This window comes from Rhagoletis pomonella, unplaced genomic scaffold, assembly GCF_013731165.1.
Source record: "Rhagoletis pomonella isolate Grant_MI unplaced genomic scaffold, Rhpom_1.0 Rhpom_scaffold_00007, whole genome shotgun sequence".
NCBI classification, from domain to species: Eukaryota; Metazoa; Arthropoda; class Insecta; order Diptera; family Tephritidae; genus Rhagoletis; species Rhagoletis pomonella.
The window spans coordinates 15,120,061-15,134,907 of record NW_023458561.1 but is presented as its reverse complement, the minus strand read 5'-3'; the positions used below and the strand labels follow the sequence as shown (position 1 = coordinate 15,134,907).

The 14,847-nt window shown below is 39.7% G+C and overlaps 1 protein-coding gene and 1 long non-coding RNA gene across 3 annotated transcripts; both read left to right on the top strand.

Annotated features, from left to right (window-relative positions):
• The first annotated feature begins 2,305 nt into the window (after positions 1-2,305).
• Positions 2,306-3,442, top strand: LOC118743639. Its single transcript, XM_036476404.1, has 3 exons — positions 2,306-2,882; positions 2,952-3,025; positions 3,093-3,442. The coding sequence occupies exons 1-3, from the start codon at positions 2,534-2,536 to the stop codon at positions 3,366-3,368; spliced, it is 699 nt and encodes a 232-aa protein (XP_036332297.1). The 5' UTR covers positions 2,306-2,533; the 3' UTR covers positions 3,369-3,442.
• A 7,487-nt stretch (positions 3,443-10,929) lies between these two features.
• On the top strand, positions 10,930-12,504 carry LOC118742366. 2 transcript variants are annotated; one of them, XR_004993371.1, is made up of 4 exons: positions 10,930-11,084; positions 11,206-11,316; positions 11,389-11,465; positions 11,527-12,504. It is a non-coding gene; the product is annotated as an uncharacterized LOC118742366 (long non-coding RNA). The 2 variants fall into 2 exon arrangements; XR_004993370.1 differs by having other exon boundaries at positions 10,930-11,316.
• The last annotated feature ends 2,343 nt before the right edge of the window (positions 12,505-14,847 follow it).

Here is a 14,847-nt window from a genome sequence, read left to right as displayed (position 1 = left end):
GTACAAACTTCAGCATATTTATTTGCGAATTGAGAAATATTTAGGTACATACATACATTCAAAGCTAAAATAATGCAATTGCTGCTAAATTACAAAGGTGACGGCCTATGTAATCAATTCATTGATCTTGAGTAGTTTTCCTGAACGCGTATTTTCCATCTGAAGCAATTTCTTTCAGATAGGTTTCGGAAAGGTGAGAAAACATATATTTAATACTTGCGCCGGGTATTTAATATTCGGCTGCGCCCGAACTTAGACTTTTTTACTTGTTAGTTTAAAAATTGCACGACCGCAAGCGTTCGCATCTTGAAAATGAAGATCCTTGAAGCGATGATCGAGGATAGTTCCTAAAGCTGCGTAGGTGTCATGATGCAATAATACAAGGTGTTATCATTTGGCAACTTCTCGCTCTAATTCCGCCATATTGACTGCCTTACGTGTTACAATGTTACTTCTTTAACTATTCTTTGCCCATTAATATAGTTGAATGTTTTTTATTTTTGCTCAGTATACACACTTTGTTTTCTTAAAAAGGTATTTTATCGTATTTTATTTCATTTCGTATCGAATATACTATAAAAAAGCAAATTTTGTTTAGGAGAAAATGTGAAATTTTATATTTTTCCCCCATATGGGGATTCATTTCTTCCCGTTTTTCTTCTCATTCTACTGAGCTAAGGCAGTGTCAAACCGAGCTGTCACAACTGATACCACCTTGTATTATTGCATCATGCGTAGGTGTTGTATTCAATGAGACCAAATCTTTTACTACACTCCGCCAGGAGTTTCGTTTGTAGTTGGGAGACACAATCAGGAGTTGTAGAAAATTTACTCACTTGGGATGTTAGTTAATGGTTAGCTATTGGTATGATCTTGGAAAGTGTGACATAATTCTGTCCTGAAGATTCGTTGGTTACGAACTCGAAAGCTTCAGTAGCTGAACTATTTGATTCAGCATTTCTATTTCATTTTTTGCTATCATTTCAGGGCTGTCTCTAGCATCAAGTATAAGTTAAGACAAAATTTTGGACATATCCAAAAATCTTTCCAGCATGTAAAAGAGTGAATTCCAGCGCGTTCTAACGTCTAGGATGAATTTCTTGGTGGATCCTTCCGGAACTCTTGCTCGATCCAATTTGCAGTTTCTTTCGCTACGAAAGAAATAGAACGCGCACCCTTTTTCGTAGAATTGTAAAAGTTGGCGCCTCGCCGACGTTGGCGCATTCTTGCGGTTTTCATTGGCAACTAAGGCTGTGTGCGAGTTGACCTACATTTTAGTACCTAAACCAATATTCCACTCGAAATTTATAGCACTGCTACAATTTAGGAAATAATAATAATATAATAGAATGGCGCTTACACATATGTTAGTGTTTGGCCGAGCTTCTCCTCCAATTTGTGGCGTGCGCCTTGATGTTATCACACAAAGCGGAGGGACCTACAGTTTTACGCCGACTCCGAACGGCGATTGTATTTTTATGAGAAGCTGTTTTTCATGGCAGAAATACACTCGGAGGTTTGCCATTGCCTGCCGAGGGACGACCGCTGTTAAGAAAAAACGTTTTTTCTATATTTTTTGCGATGTTGCTTTGACCAGGGTTTGAACCCAGGTGCTGCGGAGTGGAAGCGCGCACTGCTTACCACTACACCACAGCGGCCGACAATTTAGGAAAACAGCTGCTAAAACTGTGCGAGTTCGTTTGACAACCTAAATTGTTTGTTTTGGAATTTGAATTTGTTTCCTTTAAATAAATATATCTATAAAATTAATAATTTTGTGGTAGCTTTGGGACTATTTAACAATATAATAAATTTGCAACAGAAACGGAGAATGCTCCATCCTGGCATCTATAAAAGAATCCGTTTCCTCTTCTGACCCTGCGAAATAATATACATCCATCGAATTACACATAACTTATCTGAATGCGAAAATCAAATAAATTTATTTACAATCTTTCTGAATATTTTCTTTTATGTGCCATAGCAATGATACAAATTATTTCAAACATCAAAAAATCGTTGTTCACTTAATCGCTCGCTCAAATATATTTGACTGTTCAATTTAGGTTGAAAAGTATGCTCGCAGAAAGTCTAAATTGTTCCTATTCACTGCGTTACCGACACTTTCCAGTGATTTAGGATTTTTCTCTATTTAGGTAGCAATTTAGACGTACTCGCACACACCCCAAACTGCCAAAATTATTTAACTATTCCCAAAGAAATTAGATTAAAAAAATAAAAATACGGGAATAAAATTGTCAATGAATTGGGGTTTCGATACAAGTACTTTTTTCCGATACCTACTCAGTACTCGGTTCAAAAGTATCGAGTACAAAATTAGAACGGTATCGGACGAAAAGAATCGAGTATGTACTTGTATTTACTAGTATCGTTTCATCTCTAAATATATACAAGGAATCTGCAAATCAGCTGAGTGTTGTGTACAACATTTGTTGTCCAACTTAAGTCATCAAATAAGAAAACATTTGATAAAATTTCGCGGGATTGTTCAAACATTTATGTACTCACAAGAATGAGCCTGCCAGATAAGAAAAGGAATCGGCTTCCAAATTTTTCGATTGCCGAGGAAAATTTGCTAATAGCATTAGCTGAACAACATGCCAGTGTAATTGAAAATAAGAAGACGGACGCGACTTCATGGGAAGAAAAGCGTAAAGCGTGGGATATTATTGACGAAGAGTTTGAAGCACAGATGGGTATAAAGAGGGGCTCAAAACACCTTCGGGAAAAGTATGATAACCTAAAGCGTAAGGCCAGAAGGGACTTGGCAAGAGATGGACATTGCATGGACGCTAATATGGAAAGGCTTGCATTACTAATGGGTCTATCGACAAATTGGCATAATCGTGTCGCCGGTGATGGTAAGATTTTTGTTTCGCTATGTGCAGTAAATAGTATACTTTTTCAACAATCCTTACATGTTACGCCAGAAACTTTCTTTGAGGATTCCATGTACAGCAGCACAACGGAGGACGTAGCAGACGCCACTGAAGCAGTAGAAATTGTAAATAATATTAAATCGCATATATGTATGTTCATAAATTTTCAACAATATAAACATTAATTTTTAGGACATGAAATGCGATCCAACTTCTTGCGACCCAATATTTCTGGAAAAGAAATCAGATAACATAACACACAACACAAAATACAAAAAAAGGCGAGTGAAGCGTGATTCGCAACAAATTTTCTGGGAAAATGAAGAAAAACGAGCAGCTGAAAGACATACATGGGCTTTAAAAAAGCATGAGTTAGAAATCAGGGAGGCTGAAGTAAAAACAGATCTTTTAAATATAGAGCTAGAGTGCGCAAAGCAAAAACTATTAAGCACAAACTGTACTTTGTAATGTACGATAATTAATACATATCTGATCAGTGACCATTCATGCATGTACTCATGTAAATATGTATAACTACCACATTTGAATCGATTAATTACCAAAGGGAATGAGTCCAAATTTTTTCGACATGATAATTTTGATGCAGTTCGGTCCGTTAAAAAGAGCTTTGTTAAACTGCATGTTGTTGTTGTTGGTGTTGTTGTTGTTGTAGCGGCTACAACAACCCCGCCCAGCATGATAAAAACATAACAAGGTAAAACCATTGAGAGGTAGTCTGACGTTTGCCAACAATATAATTTTAAAATCAAAACTCAAACTCACACACCCATTCTCATTTTCAATCTCAAACAACAACAATTGTGAACAATTTAATTTTTTTATTTTCAATTTTATATGATTTTAAAATGTTGGCAAACGTCAGAAAAAAATCATGGCCGACGAAATGAGAGAACGAATTTACCTTGTAATGTTTTTATCATGCCGCCCAGGACGGTTGGTATCTCAGTCGTTGTCGTCAAGTTACGCTAACGGCAACCCTAGGAAGCTTGCAGCTTCTGTGGGGTTTGGCCACAGGGACAAGGCCGTTAGGGTTGTAGGGTTTCCCGGGCATGCGAAGAGATGTTTCGAGTCATGTGGGGTCTCTCCGCATGCCGGACACTCATTCGGCACATCCTCATTCAACCTACTCAGGTAGGAGTTCAACCTGCTGCAGTAGCCGGAGCGAAGTTGTGCAAGTGTTGTGCGTGTCTCCCGAGGCAGATGAAGCTCCGTCTCGTCTATGTCCGGGGGTGGTATGCCTAGAACGGCATTCACAGGTCTAGAGTCTACATAACTCGAGACTGAGTCCCTGTGAATGCCGTTCAGGGCCTGTCGGTAAGCTGTAGGGCCAGAGGTTGCTTAATGAACCTCTGGACTTCGTCCGTCAGTTCATATAGATGCCTCCTGACGTGCCTAGGCGAGGGCTCCTCTGCAAGCAGCTGTCTGCTTGGGTGGCAACTTCTGTGGCTCCCGATCAGGAACTGCTTGCAGAGCATTATATTGTGCTCCTTTACAGGGAGCATATGCGCCTCGCCGTGTAGGTGGTGTTCGGGCGAGATCAGGAGGCATCCTGTCGCTGTCCTGAGTGCGGTGTTCTGTACAGTCTGTAGCTTCGTCCACTGCGTGCCTGGCGACCACACTGGTGCTGCGTAGTTCAAAACCTGCCGGCCTATTGCCTTGTATGTTGCCAGCAACGTTTCTTTGTCTTTGCCCGAAGTACTGCCGGCTAGCGACTGGAGGACCTTATTGCGGCTCTGTACATTATTGACAATAGCGGTTGAGTGCGCAGAGAAAGAGAGCAGGCTGTCGAATGTTACTCCGAGTATTTTGGGGTTATTCACCGTCGGAATTGGTGTGTCATCGACGTGAATCCCCAGCGGTAGCCTGACCTCCTTCGTCCAGGTTGTGAACAGGGTCGCGGAGGATTTCGTAGGGGAGAGGGCTAGACACTTTGCAGTGAAGAAGCGAGAAAGTTCGGGGAGATACCCGTTTACTTTCGAACACAGGTCATCAATTCCATTCCCAGTCGCCATGATCGAGCAATCGTCGGCATAAGAGACAATCGAGACTCTTTCTGGTGGTTGAGGGAGCTTTGAAATGTAAACGTTAAACAGTAGCGGGGAAAGGACACCACCCTGAGGAACCCCCTGTTTTATTTTTCGCTGTTTACTCGTTTTGTCTCTAAACATTACCGACGAATGTCGACCACTCAGATAATTTGCCGACCACCGTTTGAGCCTCTGTGGGAGAGAGGAGGCCTCTATATCTTCTAGTAGCGTGGAATAGCAGACGGTGTCAAACGCCTTTGACAAGTCCAACGCTACTAGAATCGTTCTCTCACAGGGACGGTTTCGGTTAAGGCCACGAGTTATCTGAGTGTTTATGGCGTTAAGTGCTGTTGTTGTACTGTGCACTTTACGGAAACCATGCTGATGCTTCGCTGGGGTCAGGTGGTTTGTGAAGTACTTGAGTAGCAAGGCCTCGAGTGTCTTCGCTACCGGGGAAAGGAGTGTTATCGGACGATAAGAATCTCCTTTGTTGGCAGGTTTCCCCGGTTTGAGCAGTGGGACCACTCTCCCCACCTTCCAGATGTCTGGGATGATGAGAGTGGCCATTGACAAGTTGAGGACCTCCGTTAGGTACGCTACCCCCGCAGGACCCAAATTTTTCAGCATCAGCATGCATATTCCGTCGGGACCCATCGCTTTGGAGGCTTTCGCCTTCCCGATGGCCACCTGAACTTCACCGCAGGATGCAGTATGAACTGCCGGCTAAAATAGCTCGCGCATCGCTCCGGGTCCGACGAGGCATGGTCGCCGAAGGAAATTTCGACTCGGTCGACGTGCTTCGTCGGATTAGACAGTGACCTCACGGTTGACCAAAGCTTGCTCACACCAGAGGTGAAATTACAGGTCTTCAGATGCTCCTCCCACTTCTTCCGCTTATGTACGTTTACTAGTTGCCGAATCTCCGCGTTGAGATCCCTGATACGGGGATCTCCGGGATCGGCCTGACGAAGGCTATCACGCTCATCGGCTAGGACAGCCGCTTCGGCAGGGAAGTTTGGACGTGGGTCCGATATACATCCTGCCGGTATGAAGCGAGCTGCAGCAGCAGTGACAGCCCTGCAGAACTTACGTTCACCGAGATGGACGTCGGTTGGTGTGGGGAGCGCTGTGAAGGTGTTTTCGGTAAACTCCGCGCAACCTTTGCAATCAGCTTTAGAAAAGTTGATATAGGTCCGGTGTTTGGCGGAGGCAAAGTCGGTTGGTTTATATATCGAGATGACTATGGGTAGGTGGTCTGATGCTAGAGTCAGCATAGGTCGCCATGTTATGCTGTTTATCAGACCAGCGCTGACTATTGTGATGTCTGGCGGGCTACTGCAGTTACCCATAATCCTGGTGGGTGCGTCGTCGTTCATTGTGCAGAATGTCGAATCGTCTATCTGCTCAGCCAAGTCTGTTTCCCTACGATCGTTTGACAGGCTTGAGTGCCAAAGATCGTGGTGCGCATTAAAGTCACCTACTACCATACGGTTTTCACCTCTGAGGAGCGCACCTATATCAGGGTGATATCCTGCCGGGCAGCAGGTGACAGGGGGTATGTATATGTTAAATATTTCGAGCTCGACATCGCCTGACCGGAAAGCGATGCCCTGACATTCTAGGGTGGTATCCCTGCGGTCGATGTCTGCTTCGATTAGACGATACTGCACGGTGTGGTGCGTGATGAACGCTAAGCCACCACCATTATCTCGCTCGCGATCTCGATCAACGTGCACGTTGTACCCGGCGCAATTCAACAAAGTTGAATTGCTGTGCAACTTCGTCTCTTGGACCGCAGCTATCAATATACCGTGCCGACACATGAAGACGGTTATCTCCTCAATCTTGCTCTGTAGCCCGTTGCAGTTAAATTGAAGGAGCTTCATGTGGTTCGGGAGACGTGTCGGGATGTGGGGTGTAAGCGATGTGTGTGTTCTTGCCGCCGTTGGCTGTGTGTGCTGCTGTGATGATTGCCGCCCTGTGGTGGTGGCGGGGGGCGTCGCAATTGGGGTCTGCGACCGAGCAGCGCAACACGGGCCCTCGAAGTTCCCAGTCCGATCTCGCGCTGTACGCAGACCTGAGCATGCCCTAAAGTGGCACCAGCCAAGGCAGGTGTTGCACTTGACTGATGTCACATTACGGAATATCCTGGTCTGACATACCGTGCAGATTGTAGGGGGAACCAGGAGTTGTTGGCGGCGGCGTGTGGGTGGTGGTGCGGTTGTGTGTGTTATGTGGTCTGTCGTGGCTGTGGTACGGTATGTGGTGTTATTATGTTGTTGTGTTGTGGTGACTGTGTGAGGATGCTCGGGCGGACTGTGGCTAGCCGTGGAGGCTGCTCTGTTTGAGCAACAGGGGGCCACGTACGACGTGGTCCACTGTCTATGTGTCCGTAGTCCCGAGCAGACTCTGAGGTGACTCCACCCCTCGCAGGCATTACACTTGACTGAGGTGGAGTTGTGGTGTAATCGTCTCCGGCATACACAGCAGGTGTAGGTTTCTGGCCCTGGGTTTGACTCGATGCCAGCCCTGAGTAGAAGAATACGTAGTGAATGTAGCCCTATGGACGGACAACTTCTGAGATACTTCGCCGACCTAAACGGGGTTAGATCGCCGAAACAACAGCCCTTGGTCGGGTAAAACCAGAGTCATTCCGGTACGTAGAACCGGCTGTCGTGGGAATGGGAATGTTAAACTGCATCAATCAGCCCTATTCTGCATTTCGATTACGTTACCGCATTCCTCTCCGCTGGAATCGAACTTAGGTATTCTGCGTTACGATCGAAACGAATGAAGAATAGGAAGAGGGAAAACATCTTTCGAAATCAGCTGTTTGCCTAGGAATGTGTGGTATCGAAACAAAACAAAGAAATATTTGCCACCAAACTATAGCAGCATATGAAGTTAAAGTTTGTAAATATTTTAAAATATGTAACTAAATATACCTAGCATCACTGTAATTTAAAAATAAAATTTAAGTGGATACATAAGTTGCGTTCGATAACAAAATTAGCCAACACCAGCCAACAATCAAAATCAAGAGAGTAAGCGAAAATTCTCTCCCAAAGAGATGAAAAAGCTTTATTTGTAAACAAACTGAAATTCATGTTGCCTCCATAGAGAAAAAAGGAAAGTGAACGTTCAATGTTCGCCAGGAACATTTCTAGAAGTAAAAACTAGTTGGCGCTATCATAAAGTCACATAGCAGGCAGCCAAAAAACATATAAATACCAAAACTCGGAAAATGCAATTTTGTTTGTTTACAGAAATTGCAACCATATGTTTTGTGATCATATGTTTTCGTGTTGGATAATTTTTGCTGACTAAAATTTTGCCAGTACAAAATAAACGCTTGCTCTCTCAATTTTTGTGTGTTGGATAATTTTTTGTCGTTATCGAACGCCATCCAGTAAAAATTTGGAAAAACTATTACAAATTTTTGACTTGTCGAACGCACCTATAATTATAAGAATGAAATCTATAGCCTGTTTTACGTTTTGCGTTATCTTTATTTGGTCGTCTAGTCACTTAGACCAGACATGGGCACTTTTGCCCGTATGGGCTTTTTTGCCCGTATGGGCTTTTTTGCCCGTACGGGCAAGCGAGCCCATTTCGAGGGCTGGATCAGGGGAAAATCATGGGCAAACGGGAAGGCGGCAACAAATCTTACTAATACACGTATAGCAATGAGAGCCACTGCACACGCATTCTGGAGTAAAAGCCCTGCAAAAATTGCGCGACTAATCGCTAAAGAGAGTATTCCGAGATTACTCTCAATCGGGTACAATTGGGCATTAATTAGTCGCAACTAGTCTCATACGGGTACTAATGGAGATCAATTAGTCTCGACTCATCCCTTGTGGGTATAATTGGAGATCAATTAGTCCCCAACTCATCTCTAACGGGTACTATTATTGATTTAATGATATGTACGCACTTAGTCAATGAAATTTCATGTGCGGCGTTGGCACGCACCTAACAAAACTGAGCACCCCGGTTCGAATCTCGGCTGGCGCAAATTTTTATTTTTTAAACGTGACTAGTCGCTTTTTATACCCGTTCGGGTATAAAGGTGAACAATTAGTCTCTTCATAGGACATGCTCGAACAAAAGCGAACAGTTCATTCCATATAAAGAGATCAAAAGTGGTATTAGTCGCATGCTCCTTTGCGATTGCTCCCGGAGTCATCCCGGATTAGTCCCATTTTTTGCAGGGTAGGAACAGCTAAGCGAGCCCTAGGCACGCACTTAAACGAACATGAAGCAGATATAAAGAAACAAAAAACAGTACAGCGCTTCCACAACACATGCGAACTACTGGGCACTCAGCAGATTTAGCAAACACCAAAATAATCGACATAGAAAAACGAGAAAAGACCAGATATAAATTAGAAAGCTTAAGGATTTTGCAAAAAAGGGAAAACACAATAAACAAAAAAGAAGACACCGATGACATTTCTGCCCCCTACTTGTTATTCTTATAAAATTCAAATCTAATTTTAGTTTAGACAAAACTATCGCAGAAGATGGTATCGATTTTCATAAATGTAGTTAATTTAATGACGAATTGTTTGTGAGTACTTTTGTGTTTAATATCTTAGTTGTTCTACCGTGAGTTTTATATGTAATTATGAATATATGTATATATGTTTATTTGTTCCTTTATTTAATATCATACATATATTTATCACCCGTATGCTGTAATTCGAAAGTTCGTAGTTACGAATTCGTAGCTCCGTTCCGAAAATTCGGAAATTGGTATGCTGTTAGCCGATCGTAACTATCAACGGCGTTGCCAACTAAAATAGTGAAATTCGAAGTTCTTAACCAGCTGCTTTGACAGAAGCAAATCAAAATAAATATAATCGCAAGTGAATAGGGAAATTAAAAAATTAGTTTAATCATTATTTGCAAATACTTTTCCTTAATTAAGTAAAATACAAAGGATTCAGTGGCCGGTGCACCTTTGTCCCAGGAGGAAGAACAGCTAACAGTTGCATTAATATACAAAGGAGATTGCTAGGAGATCGTTCTGATCCATTTAGCTTAAATGATATAATGTAAGCTCCCTTCTTTAAGGGCCTCCATTTCACTAGATATTGTGCCGCTTTAATTCTTGAAACGCTTTCCCAAAATTCCCCCACCTCCTCTTTAGCTCTTTTTACAAAGCCTCGACCAATGTCCGGCCTTTCGCTCATGCATTCCACCAGTTTTTCGTATTGCGAGTGATTTGTTGTGATCTTCGATCTGTTAATTTTGTAAACATTTAGCAATATTTTTTTTTCTATTCACACTTCAACTTACATACATATTTTTGCGTTTACACACTTTATTTTATAGATATTGGCTGCATTCCTTTATTCATTCTGAACGTTTGGAATACACTTTTTTGTTTATTTATTCTTTAGAACGTTCCTGATGATATGTTGACGTATATTTCAAACGCATTCTGTTTATTCCGGCTGTGAAATGGGATTATCCGGAATGTATAAAGAAACGCAGCCATTTTAAAACAATTTGTTTCGCTCCGACACGTGTTGCCATTCGTACAAAATTTCCGACAAATAAATAAAAATTACAGCTACGTCGGAATCAGGCATACCAACATTACGAATTTCGAAGATGGCCTAAGAATTTCGAAATTACGATACGACAACGCGGATTTCAGCGTAACAATTTTACGTTTCGTAGCCAAATCGAATCTACGACAGATTACCGCATAGGGGTGTATATTTTTTGTAACAGATAGTTAAATAAACACGCCCCTGAAGATGCTAAGAAGATTAGCGAAACGTTGGACCGTAAGTGAAATAACCTCGTTTTATTTACACTAAATAAATAGATCAGACAAGACAATTTGTTCATTTGCGCATTAATGAATGGGCATTTTCTACAACAAAAAACCACATTGCTTGCTGCGACGTCGACACATGTATAACATGATCGTCTTACGATAATTGACGATTGACTGATGCTCTGCTACACAGTATACCAGTAGAAAAGGTTTTTGTTTTTGTAGCTGTTTCGTGGTGAAAGTCCTTTATGGGGGCCAAATTTCCTCACAAGGAATTGAGCGGATGGTTGCTTTTGCATTCCAAAAGAACAAATATTAGAAAACATTTAAAAAAAGTCTAAGGTAATACAATTATATGCAACTAAAAATAATCACAATAATTTGCACTTATGAGTTAATGTGATAATCATGTGTAAAAACTATTTTCAACTATTATTTTTCACAAAATAATTTTGCGGATCAGTTTGCTCTGAGCGCCTGTGTTGTTGACCAAGAAAATGCAGCCCTGTTGGTTTTTATTTCTGTATCGCATCGCGGTGAGTTTCTATTTCTTGGTAATTCGGTTTGTGAAATGGTAAACAAATTATTGAAATTTATTTATTTGATGTGTATAAGATTTAATTAATGCATTTTTTTGTATTTTCAGACTATTAATTACAAGCACAGCATCATCAACGGTGATTGCAAGAACTAATGGTGGTCTCCCGATCGGCCGGGAATAAGGTTGTCATTTTCAATTTTATATCTTTGTTCATCGACATTATATGACATGTCATCATTGCAGGCTATTGTTGTAGAACAAAACGCCACAACCACCGCTGTGGTAAATATGTTCCAGCAGTACTGCCCACCGCCGTCGGTGTAATGATTTCGATAGCTGAACAAACGCCATCTCCTGGGGATTCCCACATGCCGACAATAGCTATTATATCACGTGTGAATGCAACTGCGGCTAAATTTGGTTATTAACAGTGCAATAGTGCCATGTCATTGGCAAAAACACTAAGGGATGCTGGCACATAGAGGTTGTAAAGTTTTTGGAATCGATGAACTTACTCGAAGAAGATGATGGTCGAAAACATATGATAAAACATCTTCTGGCGTGCCTTTGACAATCGTTAAGTTAGACGGAGGCTTCACATACGATATTTCACACATGGCTGGAAATCGTTAGCGGACAGAGCACACATTTACAAAATATTTATCGTTCTGCAGAACGTGTATGCATATTCGATTCCGATTTTATGGGTCGATTACGGAGGACAACCGAACTTCAGTGGGTTGGCCAGTGGCTGAAATGGTATTACCGATGGCAACTAGCAACTGAAAGCTGGTAACTGAGTTGCTATATTGGCGCGAACTAATCAAGGCTGTCATAGAATCTATCGTAGTCCGATTTTCCGTGAAATGTACGAAAATGCAATTAAATTCGAGTAGCTACGAACGCAGTGCTTGCTTTGAATACACATGTTCATAGCAGTTCAGATTCAGTGATCGCTTTTTTGTAGATTTTATGAGAAATCGGACTACGATGGATTCCGCCACCAATATATTTTCTCCTTTGACAAGATGTTGGAGAATCGCGGCAGCACAGCCCTATACCTACCCTATGCTCTTACGTGCATATGCTAAATTTCTCGTACCTAGCTAAAGTGCTTAACAAAGGCAGAAGGCTTATCTTCAACATTATAACTTAAAGTAAAAGAGTTAAAGATATGCAATAAAAGAATACAACAGAACCAAAAAATCTCAAAACTATTAACATAAAAAATTGCACGAATAAAATTCATAATTTAAAATAAAATAAAATATCGCAATTGTTTTTTATATGTACATACATATTTACAAAATGAATCTTAAAGCACCCACAGTAAGTCCTAAACATATAAACGACTAATAAGAAAAATAATAAATAACAGTAATGTGAAAAAGTATGTCGAGAAATCTCTAAATAGTAGCGAAACTGTATCTGAACAATAACAAGTAATTTTGAGCAAAAAATACAACCGACTTTAATGCTCATTCAGGTCGTTCTGGTTACGTAGATCCGACTGTCCTCCCTTTTTTTAAAAAGGTTAAATGAATACGTATTCTACAGAAATCAAGATACATATTTAAGGACTTTAAGTAAAACTAAACAAAGGAAAACTTGTTCGTGATATCTCGAGGTGTATCCATGATACAAAAATCTGAAGGTAAAACCGCTGAGAGGCAGCCTGAACATTTTTGAAGTTTGCTAACATTACAAAAATGTTTTCAAATTTCCAATCTCACAAATACATTCTCATTTTCAGTCTCAAATAAATGAAAATTTCAATATTTTCATCTATTTGTTTTTTGTTTTACTTTTATTTGACATTTGAGTTGCTCTCAAAATTTCAATTTTATAAAATAGACAAACTTCAAAAAATAAATGATGGCCGACGAATTGAGCAAGCGCTTTTACCTTTAAATATTTGTATCATGGGTGTATTAAACAAGGTGTTATTGACAACTCAGTGCGGCTCTCTTAATATTATGTAAAAAATATAAACAAACGATTCAAAATGCATAAAATTTTTTTTTTCAATTTGACTATAGGATGGTTCTTCTGAGAGCAATATCAAATTCAATCGCACTTTGTTAAATACATTTTGATCTGTACCAAGTAAATACTTCCTCTGTAAATATTCTATGAAGTGTTCCAAAATTTGCTCCGAGCGCGTTCATAGTTGATCATTTGATTTAAATAGTTTGTCATACAATTAATACTATAGTTTGATCGGAGTTAATATATTCTTCAGTAACTAATTATATTATATTAAAACATAAGCTTATAAGAAATTTTTTAGTCTTAACATTTATATCGTGTTCCAAAATTCGCTCCGAGCGCGTTCACTATTGATTCAAATATTGTTTGTCAAGCATTCAGTAGTGAAGTTTGTTCGGAGTTTATATATTCTTCAGTAATTAATCATATTACATTGAAATATAAACGTATAATATGGTAGAAAGTTAAAAATTATTTAGTCTTAATATGCATATTTCGCTCCGTGTTCCAAAATTCACTCCGAGTGCGTTCACTATAGATGATTTGATTTAAATAATTATTTGTCAAGCATTCAGTACTATAGTTTGATCGGAATATATATATTCTTAAATAATTTATCACATTTTATTAAAATATAAACATTTAATAGGGTCCAAATTGTGAAATTATTTGGCTTTAACATGTATAGTCGGCCAGAGACAATTGCAGAAAACTGCAGAAAACTACTCGTGAAAACTTACAATAAAAACAATGTAGATGAAAGTAATAAATTTTATTATTAAAATTAGATCCATATATAAAACATTTTACATCATTTATTTGAAGTAAATCGGAATATATTTTTACATATAAGATAGTTTCCATTTAACTCATAAAGTACATATTTCACTACAAATATTTTTAAGATCATTTCGAATTGCAAAAATAGCGCTAATTAGTTGTATTGAAGTATGAAACATTTTACTACGTTCATGCTTACTTATAAAGCGCATAACAATATTTCTCTCGCCATTTATCCGATGTTAAAATTTTTCACCACATTATTTTGCTGCACAGCACCCTGAATGCGGCAAAATAAATGCTCGCAACCCTCAAGTCCTTTATGGGGACCAAATTAACAGCCACAACAACAAAAACCTTTTCTACTGGTATACTGTGAGCCACCCGCGATGCAGATTCGTTGTTGTCTCGTCAACGACTAAACGATAGAGCGTAAGAATCAGTGTTTCCACGCCGTCTCATGAAAATGTATCACTGACCAAGCCAAAAAAGTATCCAAATGTATCCAATTTTCTTTTTTTACGTATATATCTCATAATTAGTAAGAAAATTTCAAGAAAAATACATAATTTAACCCATCCTAAGGATTTGGAATACATGTATATATATTTTTATTTTTCATTAAATCAAACATTTGTAATTTCAATTTATAAAGTACACTTTTTGTGCATAAGTATTTTAAAGTAAGTATAATAAATAGTAAGTACACTCTAGAAAGAGCATGTAAAACTACTACTGAAAAATATATATTTTTCAACAAGAATCTGTATAAATATACGTATAAGATGTTCAGGA